At 40.9% G+C, this 21,282-nt stretch overlaps 1 protein-coding gene across 4 annotated transcripts in view; it reads right to left on the bottom strand.

Moving 5' to 3' along the window:
- Positions 1 to 21,282, bottom strand: part of CCSER2 (coiled-coil serine rich protein 2) — a 230,710-nt gene that overhangs the window by 13,937 nt on the left and 195,491 nt on the right. For 2 of the 4 annotated variants that reach the window (XM_075348981.1, XM_075348982.1), the window contains exon 10: positions 16,023 to 16,107. The exons of the other annotated variants lie outside the window; for them this stretch is intronic. In XM_075348981.1, the coding sequence (XP_075205096.1) occupies positions 16,023 to 16,107 (85 nt within the window). The remainder of the gene's footprint in view (positions 1 to 16,022; positions 16,108 to 21,282) is intronic. 4 annotated transcript variants of the gene reach the window in all.

Here is a 21,282-nt window from a genome sequence, read left to right as displayed (position 1 = left end):
GTCATTTTTTAAACTCCATTATTACATGAGAAGAAATCCCTTCCATACTAAATAGTCTCTCTTTTCTGTATTTTCTAAATCTACTATACCTTTAGGGTATTTGTACTGAGATTTAGGTGACTTGTTTGTTATTGTATCATTACCCCACAGATAAAATGTGGGACATCCTAGATATTATTGACACATTGTATTCTGTATGTTTTTGAACTTATTTATTCAATCCATAACATTTGGGTGTGTGTTACATCCTTGGTATCGCAATTGTTGTTGGCTACTAATACCTTGCCTAATAACAAAGATGCATCTAATGTGATTGTGCGTTCGGTGAACATGCATCACAGATAGTCAAATAATATCATCTTAGTTGCGCTACACTTACCAACGCAGGTAGATACGCTTGGTCCGAAAGGAGAAGAATCCAATATGACTGTTCCAAGAACACACACTGGGATACTCCTTATGTCACTACCAATCATGCGCAACACTAATATATTGAACAGGACTGTTCGTTCAATGAACACAAGTCAGGATGATCTATACTTCACTTCTCGTCATGCACGATACTGACAGGAAGTTGACTGGCGGCCATGATTGTTTTCAAATATTGTGGCGCGACTTGTGCTGAACGACTGGAGAACACGTCATAAGGATGTAAGCACACTCTTTTAATTACTATGTAGGTTTGTAACTAGGGGCATACAACGATATAAAACACTCCTCTCTTGGTCATTGTGATGTTTGCTCTATAGGACATAAACCCCAACCATTACTGGCACGGACAAAGGCAGCTATAGTTTGACATAACTTTCTGCTAGGGCATATTCCCCTGATGAATTCGATTTAGAGGAAACGCGTTGGGATGCCTATTAATATACAGAGGGACAGTTATCTATAGGGCCAGCTGTGGACTGCCCTTGTAAGGGCGGGCGCTATTGGGGGTTGAACAGAAGCTATGTGAGCCTCTATAAAGTTTGACAAGGCTCCCATACATTAGACTGCCTCCTGTTTGCATAATGGACCGAAATTATGCTCTGATTATCTTGATGACTACCCTTATAGACAAGATGGGTGAGGATGCTTCATCTGTATAATAACAGTAACTAAATTTTATTCCTAGATAAGCATATGAGCTTTTTACTAACCTCTGACCATTAGGTTCTCTCTTCACTGACGAAAAGGAAGAGCTTTTCAGTTATTTTTTCCTCTCTATTTCAAAATGTGTGTTTCTGTTTTCTTTTTCCTGAGACTAATGGAACATAATCCTTTTAACAATATTAACTAAATTAAAAGTTAAGTTTCAGATTCTCTCACATTGCTTATTTATATTATATTATTAGTGAGTCTTATCTGTACGGGGTCGAAAAAAGACCTGGTCATTGTTAATCAATGTGTCACCGATTAATTATATTTATGTTTGCTCCAAAGGAAAAATGAGAAGGCCCGGAGTATGTGAACATATGAAATGAATCTGTGGACATACACCGGAATTCAGTGCACATGGCCAGGGAGCTAATGGGCAGTGCACAAGGGTAGGATTATATCGGAGATTGCCGTGATGTCAGGCCAGTCAAGGCAATCAATCACAATGCAGGGGGAGTGCATACTTTGAAGAGGACCGTGACTGAAATGATACAAAGCACCACCTCTATGACTGAAAGAAAAGGCATGTAAGGCATTCACATGAGCATAACAAGTTTTTTACTTTAATGAGACCTCAATGTCAAAATTCTTATAAAAATCATTGTGCGTTTCAGATTGATTAGTGTTTGTCTGGTGGAATCAGTTTTGCCTCTCTAGGCCTCTCATCCAAAGAGAGGAATGCCACATGCAATGAAGGGGTGTACAAAAGCAGATTTTCTTTTAACCCTGTAAAACACAGACATTTTATGAAGCAGAAATATGGCCAAGTGGATGGGGCCTTAGAGGCTCACCAAGGCTCACTTTTTAAATTACAATTCCACTCAAACTACTGTAGTATTTGAAATGGAATAAATGCCAAATGTATGTACAAAGGTTGTCTGGGTTGAAATGTAAAATCTGCAGTCACTCTGCCTGACTGCAGTCTGTTAAATCACGACAGTTATTCTCCGCTTACCTGAACAGAGAATACAGGGGAATCATGACAGTGTGCGCGTCACAGGCTATCAAAATTGGGTATATACAGAGAGTGCGGACTTTTCATTTCAGCCCAGAAAACCAGTTTGACAAAGTTAACTTGTCATGTAAAAAACCCCAAAACACTATATACTTATATGGAGTTAATCTGCGGGTTAACAACAGTTGGACACCATGTGGCCACCTAACTGGGAAGAAATTCATTGTATTCCTCGCAGCAGCCCGGGCTTCAGTCATAGGGAAGAGGCTTGAGACGTTTCAATCACTGCCCAGTGCAATGTGCGGCGGATATAACTACGCCCCTGGTACTGACGGACTGCCAGCTCAGTATTACATCAATACAAAGCCAGCTGTCAGTCATGGCATGGTTACAGATACTGGTCAATATGCACTGAGTGGTGACTGAAAACATGCTTGATGGAACCTCAATGACAGAAATTCCAAGGCTGCCGGAAGAACTAAAGATCACGTCCTCCTAGAAGCAAGGCTCTAAGTGCGGCAACCTTACAACATCAGAACACTATTATCCTGCAGATTAACCCCACATCTGTAGGTTAATAGCATTTTTTTTTTACATGATGGGTTCTTTATATAGTTTCCTGGATTTATGAATACATGGGTAAGAGTAAAGGGTGCTTTACACGCTGCGACATCGCTAACGATATATCGTTGGGGTCACGGTGTTTGTGACGTACATCTGGCACAGTTAGCGACATCGCAGCGTGTGACACCTAAGAGCGACCTTAAATGATCGCAAAAGAGGCAAAAATCGTTGGTCTGTGACACGTCGTTCACTTACCAAAAATCGTCTGGTCAGTTGCGATGTTGTTTGTCGTTCCTGCGGCAGCACACATCGCTATGTCTGACAACGCAGGAACGAGGATGAACCTCGTACCTGCGGCCGCCTGCAATGAGGAAGGAAGGAGGTGCGCGGCATGTTCTGGCCACTCATCTCCGCCCGTCCTTTGCTATTGGGCAGCCGCTTAGTGACGCCGCAGTAACGTCGATATGACGCCAAACGCACCTCCCCCTTGAAGGAGGGATTGTTCGGCGGTCACAGCGACGTCACTGAAAAGATATGTGGGTGTGACGCTGCCGTAGTGATAATGTTCGCTACGGCAGCGATCACCAAATGTCGTATGAACGACGGAGGCGGGTACTAGCGATGTCGCAGCATGTAAAGCACCCTTAAGAAACCTCTTCAGTGTCTACAGTGGCAGGGGATTGAAGTGGTGAATTTAGAGTGTTTTTAGTTAACCCTTACCCTGCTATTGGCCACATTTTCAAAAATACACCTTTGAAGTTTGAAAACTTTAGATTTTTTTGCCTCTTCATATATAACTTTACAGTGAAATTCTAATTGAAAAAAACCTGAACACACAAGTGGCATTATCCACAATTTGGAAAATGATGAGAATATGGCAATATCCTTTTTAATCCTGAAAGTGAGAATTCTTTTCTACGTGGAATATAAAGGTTTATTCTATATGCCGGTTACATGTGCATTTTCATAGGGTTCATCTGTTTGCTTTTTCTACGTGGAATTAGAATGGTTCATCTATCTGCCTATTATATGTGGAGTAGAAAGGGTTGCTTTACATCTTGGTATGTAAGGAATTAGAAGTGTTTCATGCAGGCATTTTTATACACGTTGTATTGTGGAGAAATATTTGACACCAGCCTGCTGATAAGCGTGATATTCTCTGTATGACTGCATAGGAGAATTGCGGAGCAGTTTATTGCCGAATGCGCTCAGGAAGGTATTGTCAGAGATTGTTTATCTTTCTCAGGATATGGGGAAATGGAAGATATTTATTTTTGTGACCAATAAGAGTGTGATGACAGATCAGCTGCAAAATACCATCTAGGCAGGGGCTTATATTATAAATCTCAGCTAGGATTCATCTCCTTCCAATGTTTGCAGGAAGGGCAGGCACACATAAAGGGAACGTACTCATAACCTCATACTCCCTATACATAGGAGAATTATTATTCCTTACCTGAGCAATAACAGAAAAATAGATTTTGCTTTTAAAATCTAGAATGTTATAGAATGATTGGATATAAAAAAGCTCTATTTATCCATATCTGATCCAGCATTCTAACGTTATGGCGGTTATATTAGCTCAGGTCTAATTTATGTGAAGGCAAATGGGTAGGATTTGCTACTTCGAGGATCCAAAGTCTTGAAATCTAGGGTTAATTAAAGGGAATCTGTCAGCTGGTTTTTGCTATTGAATCTTAGAGCAGCAGAATGTCAGAGCAGCGAACCTGATTCCAGCAATGTGCCACTTATTAGTGTAGTTTCAATACAATGCAATGCTTTATTAGCAGGAGATTATCATTATAGGACTAGGTCTCACATGCAGGCTAGTCCAGCTAATCTGTGTAACTCCACCCCAATACTGACTGTCAGCTTGCAGATGATGTACAGTGTATACAGGAAGCTGGTGGGGTTATACACAGCCCAGAAGTCTTAGCTCTGCTACATCACACAAAATTGGGATTTCTATCAAAACTATGCCAAGCAGTCCAGGAAATTGACACACCGCTGGAATCATGGACTGTCTCTACATGCTGCTATAAGATCCCATGGGAAAATCCTGCTGACAAATTCCCTTTGAGACCTGTGTTTTTTGACTGCTGCACAGTCCCATTCATTTCTATAATGTCCTAGATAGACACTGGATATCCATCAATCATATAGTGAGAGCATATCTTAATGATCTGTTATTACCTTAGGAGTTAGGAAAAACCCTTCAAAATATACTCATCATAATTATTTTTTACATTTTATGCACAATGAATTTAATTTACTAGTTAAAAAATATATAAGGGTTGTGGCCTTTCTACCACATGGATCATTAGTACTTCGCAATGGGCACTTAGAAGCAACACTGCAAATACATTAAGTATATTTAGAACATTTAGGGTATAAATGGAAGAGAGTATGACTGTCTGATCATGAGAGGGCAGATTTGTATAGATCCTCTGTTATAATATTTTAAGCTGTTCAGGTGGGATAATTTTAATCTAAAATATTTTTAAAGTATTTTCTAATTAAGTTAATATAAAAAGTTGCTTTAATTTAGTATTGTATGGCTTAGAGCAACAAAATAATGTCTTTTGTTGTATACATATTATTTAAAAGGTTATTCCCATCTCCAAGGTCCAGTCCCAATATGTAGTAAATGTAAGGCTGAGCACACACAGCGAGTAAAACAGAGTGAGTGGAATGCAATAAAACAAAGAAAACACACACACAAGAAAAAAAAAAAAAAATCACATTCCACCCGCACCCATGTTATTTTATGGGGCAGCTCCCATGAGCGATTTTTTTCTCTCGGCCCTAATCGGACAGAGAAAACAATCGCAGCATGCTGCGGATGAAATCCGATCCGTATTTACTCACACCCATGCAAGTCTATGGGTGCGAGAGAAATATTGCATTGCACTCACATTACACCGGTGTAATGCACGTGCAGTGTGAGAACTGCATCAGCTGATAATGGAGGAGATAGGGAGATTAATCCCTCCCTCTCCTCCACAACTGTGCTGTGATTGCAGGATCGCATCAAAGTGGCATGACAGTCACATGACACTCATGTTCACACTCCAGCAGAGCGGAAGATGTGTCATGCGATTCACTCGCATTAATGTCTGTGTGGCCCCAGTCTTATAATACTAATATTATCAAATATCTCCAATGTAGTATAGCTCTTCTAATATAGCCATGTCTCTTACCTTATGTGCAGGACATTGCAGCTGAGGTATTTATGTTTATGACCACAAGCAACTAACTGTCACTATATAAGTGGGCATAACCATGGATACCTAAACTGCAATGCCCAGCACATGATCTAAGAGACATGACTACAACAGAACGATAATACCTTCCTAATTGGAGGTATTTGCTAATATTATTATTATTACACCTACTACATACTGGGATAGGATCTTGGTGATGTAGATAACCCTTTAAGTTAAAGAGGTTGTTCAGGCTAAGGTACTGAGTGCTTACGCTTAACACTAGAACTACTGAGGTAGTCATTTTGACTACTTTGCACCATGTATTTCTATATAGGTGTCACGAGTCCAGTAATTCTAGTGTTAATACATCATTAATATGTCGGAGGTGGTTGAAAACTCAACACCTCCACCAATTAGCTGTTATCAGCTCTGGTCATATGCAAAGAGTGAATGGACAACCTCTTTAAATTATAGAGTGTATTGTAAAGGCGCTGTTATGATCTATAGTCTGGACATAGATTTCACTGAGAATCTGCCTCCATGGCTTATTTTATATGAAAGGGGCTGTTTTCAGTATAAGATATCATGTCTCCCACTGCTAATGCCCCCTATTTCTATAAAGCACCACTACAGTTTTTACCCAAGTCACCTGCCACCTGTCTTATACTCACCTTCTGACGTTTTCATCATTTTTCGGCGCCGCTCTTGTCCCATGGCACCATTTTGAGAATGTAACTTATGAATAAAAAATAGTAGATAGGACCCCGCTTCTCCTTATAGGTGCTCAGGAGAAATATAGTCAATACAAAAGAGGAAACTCCGGCACTCTACCCCAATAATGTTAGACTACTGTATTATTTCAAAGGGTTCTTTTAGTAGATACAATTAAGTCCAAAAACAAGAAATGTCCAAAAAAAACGTTTCGACCAAATATGGTCTTCTTCAGAGGACCATCTGTGAATAATAGACAAAGGTGAGCAAGCATTCAGAGATGCAACGCAGCGAGTTCCAAAAAGAGGAGGGGAGAAGTAGCCTTAATCATAAGGGTACTGGCTCAGAGGTACAGGACTGCATATAAAATATGTTGGCAGAAAAAATCTAACATGATGAAAGGAATGAGAATACTTATCTATACAACTGAATCTCCAGACCAACAAAGTCAAAGCAGACCTGGTCAGGTTCACTATGTAGTATACGGTGTTCCCATAACGGGTAAAGGACTGTCAGAACCTGTATGGATAGGTGGCTGGACCGTCTCTCTGTATATGGCAGTCCATACAAGACAAGACATTTCTTGTTTTTGGACTTAATTGTATCTAATAAAAGAACCCTTTGAAATAATACAGTAGTCTGACATTATTGGGGTAGAGTGCCGGAGTTTCCTCTTTTGTAACTTATGAATGACTGGGAGTCAAAAGTTACTTCACAAGCTTTCAGTGCAAGTCTAGGAGATCCAGAACAAGGCTATCATAGACTTGTAGCGATTTGTGACCTCCGGCGCACTCCTTGAAGCACTCGAGCTGCCAGCAGGTACCAATGTGCCAAAAGTTGACAAGAGTGGCGATGAGAGAGGATGACAACGCCAAAGGATCAGTATAAGACAGGGGGGCAAGGGACTTAAATTTAAAGCACCACTCCAGTGGTGAAATTAAAAAAAACCAAAACGCTGGAATGGTGCTTTAACCCCTTCAGCCCCCGGGCACTTTCCGTTTTTGTTTTTTGCTCCCCTTCTTCCGAGAGCCGTAACTTTTTTATTTTTCCGTCAATTTTGCCATATAAGGGCTTGTTTTTTGCGGGACGAGTTGTACTTTTAAATGAAACCATAAGTTGTACCATATGGTATACTGGAAAACGGCAAAAAAATTCCAAGTGCGGAAAAATTGCAAAAAAAGTGTGATCGTACAATAGTTTTTGGGTTATTTTATTCACTGTGTTCACTATATGGTTAAACTGATGTGTGGGTATGATGCCTGAGGTCGGTGCGAGTTTGTAGACACCAAACATGTATAGGTTTACTTGTATCTAAGGGGTTAAAAAAATTCACAAGCTTGTCCAAAAAAAATGGCGCATGTTTTGCGCCATATTCCAAAACCCGTAGCGTTCTCATTTTTCGGGATCTGAGACTCAAAGACGGCTTATTTTATGCGTCTCGACCGGCCGTTTTTAACGGTACCATTTTTGCGCAGATGCTATGTTTTGATCGCCTGTTATTGCATTTTGCGCAAAATTTGCAGCAACCAAAAAACGTAATTTTGGCGTTTGGAATTTTTTGACGCTACGCCATTTACTGATCAGATTAATTGATTTTATATTTTGGCAGATCGGGCATTTCTGAACGCGGCGATAACAATTATGTGTATATTTTTTTAACCCTTTAATTTTCAATGGGGTGAAAGGGGGGTGATTTGAACTTTTAGGTTTTTTATTTTTTAAAACTTTTTTTTTACTTTTTTTTTATTTTACTAGTCCCCCTAGGGGGCTATAGCGATCAGCAATCTGATCGCTCTTATCTATCTGCTGATCACAGCTATACAGCTGTAAACAGCAGATACAGTCACTTCCTGTTTCACCCTGCTCCAAGCCAGGTGAAAACGAAAGTGAAACTTCGTAGCTGCAGGCGTCATCAAAAGACCCTGTGCTACGATGGCAACCACCGAAAGACATGTGATCATGTCACGTGACTTCCGGTGGGGGCGGGGTAAGTAACTGTCATGGCGGTGCCCATATACATATCGCTGCCAGATTTTAGCAGCGAAATGTAAGGGGTTGAAAACAGCTATGTGCGCGGATCGCCGCCGCCTTCCCACGGCAGGGGGCGGGGATTAACGGCACACGATCCATGACGTACCCAGTACATCATGGGTCGTTAAGGGGTTAATATAAGCCCTGGAAGCAGATCCTCAGGGAGATCTATGTCAGGACCATAGCTCTTAACTGATCATTTACAATAAACTCTATAACTTAACTATATGTGCAGCAGATGTGTCAGTTATAATCACACAGAGTAGAGAGCGGCCATTACATGTCTCACACTGGCAATGGCCTCTTCTATTACATATAAGTTCTGGAGGCAAATTGTTATGCAGATCAGGGTCCGACTCATAGCCTGGCACTGCTCATTTACACATAAGAAAAATGTGGATTTCTCTGGAATAAGATTATTGGATTGCAGATATCAAGGTATCATTTCATTATGACTTGGCTGTCAATATAGACAGCTTAGGTGGGTTAAACCTACTGATAGACTCCTTTTAACCCTAGAACGCATACCTGGGGCCTCGCAGGCCTGCTAGGTTACTTGTTTTCTATTGTAGATTTCTATGGTTGCGCGTTCTAGGGTTAAAAGGCCCGCGGGGGACTAAGCCGCACAAGAGACTAGTTGAAAAGGCTGGTCTGCGAAAGCTTCTCCCCGTGCACGGTGTGTGTATAGGCGGAGACCTGTCTGTTACTAGCAGCGGGTGGGGGGTAATCAGGGACCAACCTATCTGACTAGTTTCCCATGCGGCTGGGTCGGAGGATGTTATTCTCCAATATGCTGCATCATTTCAGAGTCAAACATATATGGCTGAATTCATATAGCCAGTGTCTGATACATGCTGCCCGTGGTTCAGTTTAACCCCTTCAGCCCCTGGGCACTTTCCGTTTTTGCGGTTTTGTTTTCTGCTCCCCTTCTTCCGAGAGGCGTAACTTTTTTATTTTTCCATCAATCTTGCCATATGAGGGCTTGTTTTTTGCGGGACGAGTTGTACTTTTAAATGAAACCATAAGTTTTACCATATAGTGTACTGGAAAACGGCAAAAAAATTCCAAGTACGGAAAAATTGCAAAAAAAAGTGTGATCGTACAATAGTTTTTGGGATATTTTATTCACTGTGTTCACTATATGGTAAAACTGAGATATCTTTGTGATGCCTGAGGTCAGTGCGAGTTTGTAGACATTGTAGACACCAAACATGTATAGGTTTACTTGTATCTAAAAAGTTAAAAAAAATTCACAAGCTTTTCCAAAAAACGTGGCGCACGTTTTGCGCCATTTTCCAAAACCCGTAGCGTTCTCATTTTTCAGGATCTGAGGCTCAGTGATGGCTTATTTTTTGCGTCTCGACCTGACGTTTTTAACGGTACCATTTTTGCGCAGATGCTACGTTTTGATCGCCTGTTATTGCATTTTGTGCAAAATTTGCGGTGACCAAAAAACGTAATTTTGGCGTTTGGAATTTTTTTGCCGCTACGCCGTTTACTGATCAGAATCATTGATTTTATATTTTGATAGATCGGGCATTTCTGAACGTGGCGATACCAAATATGTGTGTATTTTGTATTTTTTTAACCCTTTAATTTTCAAAGGGGTGAAAGGGGGGTGATTTGAACTTTTAGGTTTTTTTTATTTTTTTAAATTTTTTTAAACTTTTTTTTTTTATTTTACTAGTCCCCCTAGGGGGCTATAGCGATCAGCAATCCGATCGCTCTGCACTATCTGCAGATCTCGGCTACAGAGCTGAGAACTGCAGAGTTGCTGTTTTACTTTCAATGCCGGCTGTATTCCGGCATTGAGAAGAAGTGAGTCATGTTAGCTACAGGCGTCATCACATGACCTTGTGCTATCATGGCAACCACCGAAAGTCACGTGATCATGTCACGTGACTTCCGGTGGGGGCTGGGTAAGTGACTGTCATGGTGGCGCCCGTATACATATCGCTGCCAGATTTTGGCAGCGAAATGTAAGGGGTTAATGGCCGCGGATGGAAGCGATTCCACCCGCAGCTAGCAGGCACACGTCAGCTGTTGATAACAGCTGATATGTGCGCGGATCGCGGCCGCCTGCCGGCGGCAGGGGGCGGAGCTTGCCGGCACACGATCCATGACGTACCCAGTACGTCATGGGTCGTTAAGGGGTTAAGAACTATAGAAAAGTTTTGAAAATGTATTTGGATCTACAGTCTTTTTAATATATGATGTTGTTTTTTTTTTATCTTATGTAGTTCTGTAGAAACTCTACATGATAGACTCAACCTAAGAAGACCCCTTGACAATGCCTTCTTCTAGTAGGTGATAATGAACTAAAATTCTGAGGCACTTGTCTTTCATCGTACTTTTTATTTTACGCCACTTCCCGGTTTTTTGCTAAATAGATTAATCCTGCCTGTAGACAGGTTTTGTATCATTGGATGAGATGACCTGTGTCTACTGGAAACCAGGGAAGCCACTATCCTACAAGACAAGTGTAATAATGTGAGAGCCTCGCAAAGAAAAGATTACAGTTTCTTAGAATTCATACTTCATAAACTAGAAAGTTCATTAGAACACTTCAAAACACGGAGAAAATGTGTTCTTGGAATCAAATTATTATTTAAGGCTTCAATATCATGCTAATGTGCGGAGTTTATTGCCTTATTGCTGGCCTTCTTTTCAATGCACGTTTCATCTAAGTGGCAATTCTTTTTAAATTTCCCAGCGGTGAATTGCTAATTTGTTTTTCAACATTTCAACCTGGACTGGGACTTTTAATGATCTCGCTGTATAATATATGTTTATCTCAATTTGTGTTTGGTATATAAGTGTCCTCAAGGGACTCTGTAAGCAACAGCTAATAAACCTGAAATCCTCGTCACAGACCTGGAGGTGGGTAAATCAATTCTAGGACTAGAATCTGTTTGTCTTTCACAAGCGATTTGTATAGTTACATATCTACTTACCATTCCGGCATGAAAACACACACTGCTAGGAGGATAAAATAAAGAAAAATGCACAGCACAATATTCAGGCATGCCATTAACATGTAAAAGGGCTGTTAGCAAAAGCCAGAGGTGACACATGCTCCAGATGTTACAGTACAATAATGTGTGATCAGAGGGAGGGGAGGAAAGCCATTCCATCCATCAGGTCTTCTCTAAAGCTCTTCCTTTTAAGGGGCCATGGACAGAATATAAGAAAGGCCTGAAAAAGACCTCAAGATGCAGCAGAATGGAAACATTAGAGCAACCATTCTTCTTAAAGGGGTTAGCCATATTCTGGTTATTTGTACATAAGTGCTAGGAGCATTCCCATCTCAAAGATCCTATCCCAATATGTAGTAGGTGCAATAATAAGAATATTAGGAAATACCTCCAATTAGAAATGTAGCATAGTTTTAATGAAAAGCTATGTATTTTACCTCATGTGCAGGACATTGCAGCAGCTTAAGTATGCAAGGTTAAGGCCATTAACCCCTTAAGTTCCTGGGCATTTTGCGTTTTTTTTTGCTCCCCTTCTTCCAAGAGCCGTAACTTTTTTATTTTTCCGTAAATCTTCCCAAATGAGAGCTTGTTTTTTGCAGGACGAGTTGTAGTTTTAAATTAAACAAAAAATTTTACTATATAGTGTACTGGAGAACAGCAAAAAAAAATTCAACTGTGGAAAAACTGCAAAAAAAAAAAAAAAAAAAAAGTGTTTGATCGCACAATAGTGTTTGGGATATTTTATTCACCAAGTTCCCTATATGGTAAAACTGATGTGTTGGGGTGATGCCTAAGGTCTGTGCAAGTTTGTAGACACCAAACATGAATGGTTAACTTGTATCTAATGGGTTAAAAAAAATTCACAATCTTGTCCAAAAAAAGTAGCGCACGTTTAGCGCCATTTTCCGAAACCTGTACTGTTCTCAATTTTCTAGATCTATGGCTCAGTGATGGCTTATTTTTTGCTTCTCGAGCTGATGTTTTTAACGGTACCATTTTTGCGCAGATGCTACGTTTTGATCGCCTGTTATTGCATTTTGCGCAAAATTTGTGGGAATCAAAAAAACATAATTTTGGCGTTTGGATTTTTTTTGCCGCTACAATATTTACCAATTATATTAATTTTATATTTTGATAGATCGGGCATTTCTGAACATTGCGATACCAAATATCTGTATATTTTTTATTTTGTAACCCTTTAATTTTCAATGGGGCGAAAGGGGGGTGATTTGAACTTTTAGGGGTTTTTTTTTTTTTTTTTTTTTATTTTACTAGGTCTCTTAGGCAACTATATGGATCAGTAGTCTGATCGCTCTGCCATATCTCCAGATCACAGCTACACAGCTGATATGCTGCTTTACTCTAAATGTCGGCACTATTCCGCCATTGAGAGAAAGTGACTCATGTTAGCTACAGGTGTCATCACATGACCCTGTGCTACCATGGCAACCACCAGAAGTCACGTGATCACGTCACGTGACTTCCAATGGGAGCGGGGTAAGTTACATAATGGCGGCGTGCATATACATCTCGCTTCCAGATTTTGTCAGCGAGATGTAAGGGGTTAATAGTCGAGGGTGAAATGCGATTCCACTGGCGAGTAGCAGGCACACATGTCAGCTGTTGAAATCAGCTGATATGTGTGCGAATCCACGCGGCCTGCCCACGGCAGGGGGCAAGGATTAACCTCACACGATCCATGACAAACCCAGTACGTCATGGGTCGCTAAGGGGTTAAGTTAGTAAGTTGCTAGTGATGGTACCCATGGATACCTAAGCTACTGCCATTCCTGTACATGAGGTCACATGAGTTATCAGGAAACCTACACTATTTCTAATTAGAGGTATTTCCTAATATTCTTATTATTACATTTATAGGGATAGGATCCTAGAGATGGGAATACCCCTTTAAGAGCACCTTACTAATATACTATTATCATCCGCTCAGCCCCGATGTTCTAGAACACTGCACACAGGATAATAGGACGTGCACGGGTAGATGTGTCTGGTCACGTCACTCCATCAGTGGCCTTGTGACTATGGCAGACGAGTTATTGTTTTGTTTCTGTAGATTTCAGAACTACATGCAGTATACCGCTAGATGACTTATCCGAGTGTAGGGCAGATTACCACTATTATAATCTATTTAGACCCAGAGGTTTTTGTGTGTATATCGCAATGTGAATAAGGTTAAATATATGATTAAAACAGCAGTACTTAAAAGGAACCTGTCACCGGATGTTTAGAATACTCAGCTAACGGTTGGTGCAGAGCAGACGGGTCGGATGGGCGTCTCTGTTCTCCGGGTCCCGCGCCTCCTCTGTCGGCCATCTTTGTCCTTCTTCTGAAGGTAGTGTGGATGACGCGTTCTACGTCATCTACACTTGCCGGCATTGCGGTCCCGCGCAGGTGCATTTTGATGTGCCCTGAATAGGGCAGATCAAAGTATTGTAGGGACCCAGAGAACAGAGACGCCCATCCGACCCATCTGCACCGACCGTTAGGCGAGTATTATAAACATCTGGTGACAGGTTCCCTTTAACCACAGACCAAGTGGATGTATAGTCATGTAATGGCCTCTTCTAACAAACAATCTTAATAATTTAGAAAGGGAGCTCATTATTTTTTTTAATACATGACTTAACCTCTTTTTAAATTATTAGGGAGGGCTTTCAGGTCACCATTGATTGGTTGGTATGAAAAAAAAATAGGGTCTGCTGAATCTGTATTATACGCTATGGCTGCAGGAGCACTGTACTTTAAATACTGATGTGCGATGTTAACGTACAGCTGATCGGCAACATGTTTGTGGGTCGGAGGTCGTGTAATAGCCCATTTAGACAGATAACTCGCACTTGAGATGCGCACAGAGTGAGCAGTGGTAGATCGTTCTGTGCGTATATGCTGCCACAATTCTAGGCTACACAGGCCCTGTTTACACAGGAAGATGTGCTGCTGAGAACAATGATAATTTGGGCAACGCAAAATGATCATTTCATCCAACAAAAACTTTTCCTTGTTTGTCATATGATTGGCAGCCTGTTTATACTGCCTAATTATCGGGAAATGAACATTCCTAGGATTCTTTCATTCCCGATTATCATGCAGCACAAATAATTTTATTGAGTGAAGGGGTAACTCATTGTAGTCATCAGAGGTTGGTAAAGAAGATTAAACGTCTTGCAAAAGTGATCAAAGACTGACTGCTTCAGCTGCAAAATATTATGGCAATGTTCATATGGTGCCACCAGAATGTGAGGATTATACAAGTATTGTTTGCAGACCTGTTAAAGGTAACCTACCAGAGGTTTTATCAAATCCAAACCACCAACCCTTGAGACTGAATTATCTCATTTATCCTAAAGGTGTCTTTATTTTGGAGAGTAAATAGAGGAAACGTGGACATCTTATACTTATTGCCCTGTTGGAGTCACAGAGGTGAAGATGATAGACTGGCCAAGCTCGAAACGCTCCCAATCCAGCCTTCCTTACATTGTCTAGTTTTATTTGACAGTTTGTGGCTCATGTGCATGTAGCTGTGTGTAACTGTTAGGTTAAATTTGTCATCAGATGAGGATCAGAACTAGAAGACTACAGTGCATGTGTGAGAATTTGGGTTACCATGTGACTTGGTACACTGTTCTCGAAGACAGATTGGGTTGGTTTCAGGCAGTGCTAGCTCGACTCCTCAATGTCTCCACCTCTTGACTTCAGCAATGTAGGTGGTATATAGTATACATGATGAGATTATTTAAGTGTATTATTTTTTCCCTCAGATTCTCTTTTCACTGTGGCAAATAAGGTACAAATGAACTAATCCAAATGATATTGGTGGAGGTTTCAAGTAGATAAATCTTTTGACAGTTTCCCTCTCTTGATAACAGGCTCCTATTTCTAGGGGCACAAACAATTTAAACAGCCCTACAGCCCTATGATACGCCTGTAAGCAGAATTGGGAAAGTAAATGAAGGGTAATCTTGTCGCATAAAGAAATGCAATGCAACTTTGTGATATCCATTTTTGTCTTTGGACTTCTTTCCATTTTAAGAGCTGTACTCGACACCCGTGAGCAGACCATATTCCTGGACAGTGACTAAGCTTTATATAAAGAGACCTGATGCTTTAAGCTAATATTGCTGCAAGTTTGTGCTAGGTCACATTGACATATATTGTCAGAAGGAGTTATTCCAGGCCTCAGAAAAGGAAGAGCGATATTAGGAAATGGCTTTGATGGTCTTGGCAGGTGATGGGTCACAATACTGCTCGGTAAGGGTATATGCATTGTTTTAGCGCGAGTCAATAAAGCTTTTTTGTTAGAACCAACTTGTGTGCGTGTTTTTCCACTTGGACGGGGATGCTAGTGAGGACAGGTGCATGCACAGCATTTAACAGGCAGATATTTAGGGTCAGGAGGGATGAGTGAGAGGAGCACAGACTCACTCTGTCTGCGGTGCGGTGGACCAGTCCGAGGACTTCCCTGGTATGGGCCCTGCCAGGGAGAGAAGGAGGGAGCAGAATACCCACTCTGTGCAGAAAAAAAGAGGGGAAATTGGATAATAAAAAGTAGGAAAGATGGAGGAAAAAGCGTCACGAAAGCCAAAATACAGAGTATCGGCTTTTAGTTCACTTAATAGAGCAATGATTTAACCAGAATATAACTATACTTACTATGACTAAAGAAATGTAAAGTTAGTAGAATTTGAATTCTAGACAAAAATCATAAGTCACAACAAATTTAAAGTTAAAGGGGAAACATAGACACAATAAAGTATTCAGCTGTAAAAGTAGTCACAGGAATAATACGAGCTCTGCTTACACAGGTCTTATAGGCTCCGCTTCTATACCGCCAGGAAAGAACAACGGATTGCTCTAGTTACGAGTTAATGGATTTTAGAACGTCATTATCATCTCGTACGGATCCTTTAAAATCAGAATCTACAAAGCCTGAATGAACAGAGCCCTATTACTTATTAAAATACTAATCCATACATCTAATTTGAGTGAAATATCTTGGATCTAGATAGATTTCTTACTTTTGTTTCTGTGAAACCCAAGTGACACAAAGTTTATTGCAAGTAATTATTAAATGTAATTTATCAGACAATCCCTTTAAACAGATGGTGCATGGTCCCCCACAAAGCCTGCAACCACACAGGCACTTCTTCCCTGGAGGACTGTTGATATTTCCCAAGAGGTAGCCAGATATGTGGACCTCTCATGAACACCTGTATTCTGGAGAGTCGACTATATAAAAAGTAATCTAAACCAGTGCTTCTCAAACTGGGAGACTGGCCTCACCAGTGACACTCCAGTAGGAGGATAGTGAGGCATCGCTGGGGGGGAAAGTTCCATAGAAATCTGAGAAACATATTTTTAATTTTAGTATAGGCTTCCACCACAGATGGTGAAGCCCAGACATCAACTTGGTCAGTCTGTTATGGCTTGGGACAAAATTTTAGAAGAGCCTACGTATCACCATTGTACCAGTGTAGGTCAGCCTTCCCATGCTGAGGAAGAAACGAGTATTCTCCAGAATTTCATGATGGCAGAAGATTGAAATAAAAATTTGCTTTTATATAATTAATCCATAAAAAATATTGCAACATTTCAGTCAATATAGCCTCTATATTTGGCCAAAATATCCAGTTATTTTCTTGATATAAAGCTATTCTAGACAGAACAAGCTTCTCTCCCCTCTCTATATCATGAATATCCCCCTCCCTATATCATGAATATCCCCCTCCCTTATCAGATAATTTTCATGTTTCGCAGACTTCAATTTCCATGGCATATTAGTGTCACCATCTGGCCTCACAATGGCCCTTCAATTTGGATGCTCCCGTCGTGAATCTAAGCAGTTTGTGGCATCAACTCTCCATTATACATCCCCAACACTTCTACTACCAATACAAATTCAGGTCTTGTAGCCAAATGAGAACATGACATAAATAAATGTCTCTCACTAGTTCTTGAGTTCTCAATTCTTAGTTTTATCAGTTTCGGTAAAGCTCAGAAACGGATATGGAAAAAAAAGCAAACCTGAAAGTCAGCTTAATTTATTCGATGACTTCCAATGCTACAACTAATGGGAAACGGTCACAGATTCAAACCACGGGCAGCAGGAATCCGTGCCGGGCGGTACGATTTCAGTTAGACAGAATTTTCTCTTAAGTGTTCTAAAATTTGTAAAAAAATATATGGTGAGAAGATCCGACCAGGACAAAAGCCAGACACTAGATTAGTCCGGCACCACCTCTGGCCAGCTACTCCCAAGTGCTGCTAAAGGTGTCTGACAGGTCTCTCCCATAGTAAGAGACTTGTCTATCACCTGCAATGGGAGAAGGATCTTCTAACTATATTTTCTCAGAAACGCCGGAGTGTTTCAGAAAAGTATATAACTGGCGACAATCGTGAGGCCAGGATCTGACTCGTGCTGCCCATGGTTTGGGTAACAGGATTAAACTGACAGATTCACTTTTAGCAGTTGTTCAGATTCCTAAAATTTACACTACCAATTTGTGAAACCAGCCTTACTTATATATAATTCACCTCATGTTAGACTAAGCAAGGCTAATCATTTATTGCTTAATCACCTACATATAAATCAATGACAAGGCATGACTGAGCAGCTCTTATCTCCTTGTCTATGGATTGTCAGGCAGGAACCTATTGTGGGGCATGATGGAAAATAAAGGCTAGCTGGATGCCTATCAAGCATACTGTGTCCGATGAGGAGCAATGCTTTGTTTATATCTGTGGTCATTATTTATTTATGGTCCTAAAATACTAGGGTGCTAACCTTGACGTAAACAGAGACCCTTTCTATAGCACTCGCAGAGAGAAAAAAAAGAAAATGAAGATAACAGGAGAATTTACAATTTTAAGGAGCAAAGCACAAGCTATCAGAAGTTGTACCCAAGTGCCATAGATAAAACATTACTAAATGATCCACAAGGCAAGAATTATCATGGCTGATGCTTATAATGACAAGACATTCAATATGAAAGAAAAACAAATTAGTAAAAAAAAAAGAAAAGCTGCGAGAACAATATCATGTGATGATGTTAGGGTGGTGAGGCACAGAAATTAAAAGGCGTCTTTCCTTCTAGCTACATGCTAAAGACACCTACCAAAGTCAGATGTATTTATACATCTTACTAAAATGATAATTACAATTAGCAGATGACTTGTCCCACTATGAATCCTTAGCATACCTTGGGGTGTGGGGGGGGGGTGGATTGATTCAATTTTACACTAAAAAGTCTGAAGGTCAAATGAACGCTGCTCCCCTACTTCTACTCCAGTGCGGTCTTCTGATCGCTCCTGATCTTTATTGACATGGCTGCAACTGTAATGCCACGTCTCCAACGCATGACTGCTGCCGCCATTCACTGGACACAGGGGTCAAACTGATGTGGTTGGCCCAAGACCGTCAAACCCAGTGTTTGTCTGAGGCGCTAGACACAACAAAACCGCCACAGCCATGTACAAAACTGATGGAGAGCAGCAAAGGTGCATCGCTGGATTGGCAAAAGGTCATGAATGTGGATCTGGCTATTTTCAAGCAGTTGAACCCTTTAGGACATTTCACGATAAAACGAGAGAGCCCCTTTAAAGAAGCACTCTTGTCAAAGCTTTTATCCTCTTAATACGTTGCAATCATATCATACTGTGAACTTACCATTGCTCATTTTGCCCTTCTAGACTGTTTTCCATTAAGTCTATGACATTCATATGATTAAAACCTCTATGTTGAAACGAGAAGTCACTTTTCCTTGCATGAGTCATTATTAGAACTACAAAGTGTTTTCAGTGACCTAGATTTGTAGCTCTAATGATGACTCATGCAACAAAAAAAAAAAAAAAAAAAAAAAAAAGGGACTTTCTTTTTCTATGTAGCGCTTAGGAGGGGTCAGCTAGTCTGTTTTTAATCATGTGATGTTATACACCTAACGGAAAACATTTCGGTAGAAGGGAAAACAAAGCAATTGAAAGTACTCAGTGGTGTATAATATGCAATATATTAAGAGGATGCAATCTTTGATGGTAACGCTTTTTTATAGTTATCATATTGTAATCTGTGAGTCAAATACAGTTACACAAAACTGGGTCACATTACATCAAAGGCTAATGACATGAGAGTGTGACTACAACAAATTCTTTCAAAGTGTCTTTAACAAGCGCTTACTAATCTTCCAGATTATCTTAGCAGCTTCAGACATCCATGAAAATGTTCATAACCACGGCCATTAGGATAACTTTAATTAAAAAAAACTTATTTGTGTGACAATGTGGCAGTAACCATTAAAAGAAACAGACGATGTGCCTGGTTTGTGTGTCCCTTGCCTTGTAAAGAAAAATTTTCCTCGTAATGTAGTACTAAAAAACACAAGGATTATGTATATTTAATGCTTGACTTTACGGTTTACTTATTCACCACTTCACACACAAAGGGGTACTACTTCTTTTCTGGCTTCTCCTGTACCTAACCAGAGACCTAAGCATCTTCTGCTACTAACCATTCTTCATTAAAGGATTATTCCAATCCTATTAGATAGATAACACTATGCAGCGCTTGTAAACTCGGCAATTTATAAGAATACAATGACCAATCCTTTACAATAAGAAAGTTCCCACTACAATCTGTGTAAAGGTCCCATCACACACAACGAGATCGCTAACGAGATCGTTGCTGAGTCATGGTTTTTGTGACGCAGTAACGATCTTGCCAGCGATCTTGTTATGTGTGACACCTACCAGCGATCAGGCTCCTGCTGTGAGATCGCTAGTCGGTGCCAAAGGGTATGGACCATTTTCTTCAAAGGTGATATCCTGCTGGACAGGACGCAGTGCTGTGTTTGACACCTAACAATGAGCTCCGACACAGGTTGCTCATCGTTATACAGGTTGCTCATCGTTATACAGGTCGCTCATCGTTACTGCATCGTTGGTAAGGTCTGACTGGGTGACATCTCACCAGCGACCTCCCAGCGACTTACCAGCAATCCTTATCAGGTCACATCGCTTTTGGGATCGCTGGTAAATCGTTAAATGTGACCGAGGCTTAAGACCTAGGACACATGGCGAGAAAAACGGTGCGAGTGGAGTGCGATAAAACATCGCATTCCACTCGGACCAATATTAGCCTGTCAACACCCATGAGTGATTATTTTCTCAGCCCTAATCGGACAGAGAAAACAATCGCAGCATGCTGCGATTGTAATGCGAGACTCTCTCTCGTACCCATTCAAGTGTATGGGGCGAGAGAAAAATTGAACTGCACTTGCGGTACACCGGTGTACTGCGAGTGCAGAGCAAGAATGGCAATAGCCGGCTACGGAGGAGAGAGGGAGAGAAATCCCTCCCGCCCCTCCGCAGCGCCTGCCCCTCCTCAGCACTGGCCCTCCCCTCACAGAGCCAGCCCGCCCCCCACAGCTGAGGTCCGCACGAACAGTCAGATCTCAGTCACAGGGACACTAGCATGACACTCGGCTCCTGCTGTGCTGACAGCGTGAGCCAAATGTCATGCGAGGATCCCACTAGTGCCCCATGTGACCCCAGCCTAAGATGCCACAGAACATTTGGTTGAGGTTTTGCACTAGAAGAACTTGTTTTTAATTGGCTTTACTTGGGGTTGTAGAGATCTTCATGATTACATACTACCGTATATTTCCCTTTAGTAACACTACTAATCTAGGCC

The sequence above is a fragment of the Anomaloglossus baeobatrachus genome, chromosome 5 (assembly GCF_048569485.1).
Source record: "Anomaloglossus baeobatrachus isolate aAnoBae1 chromosome 5, aAnoBae1.hap1, whole genome shotgun sequence".
Taxonomy (NCBI): Eukaryota; Metazoa; Chordata; class Amphibia; order Anura; family Aromobatidae; genus Anomaloglossus; species Anomaloglossus baeobatrachus.
Note: the sequence above shows the minus strand (reverse complement) of the source record. Positions and strands in the feature narration are given on the sequence as shown.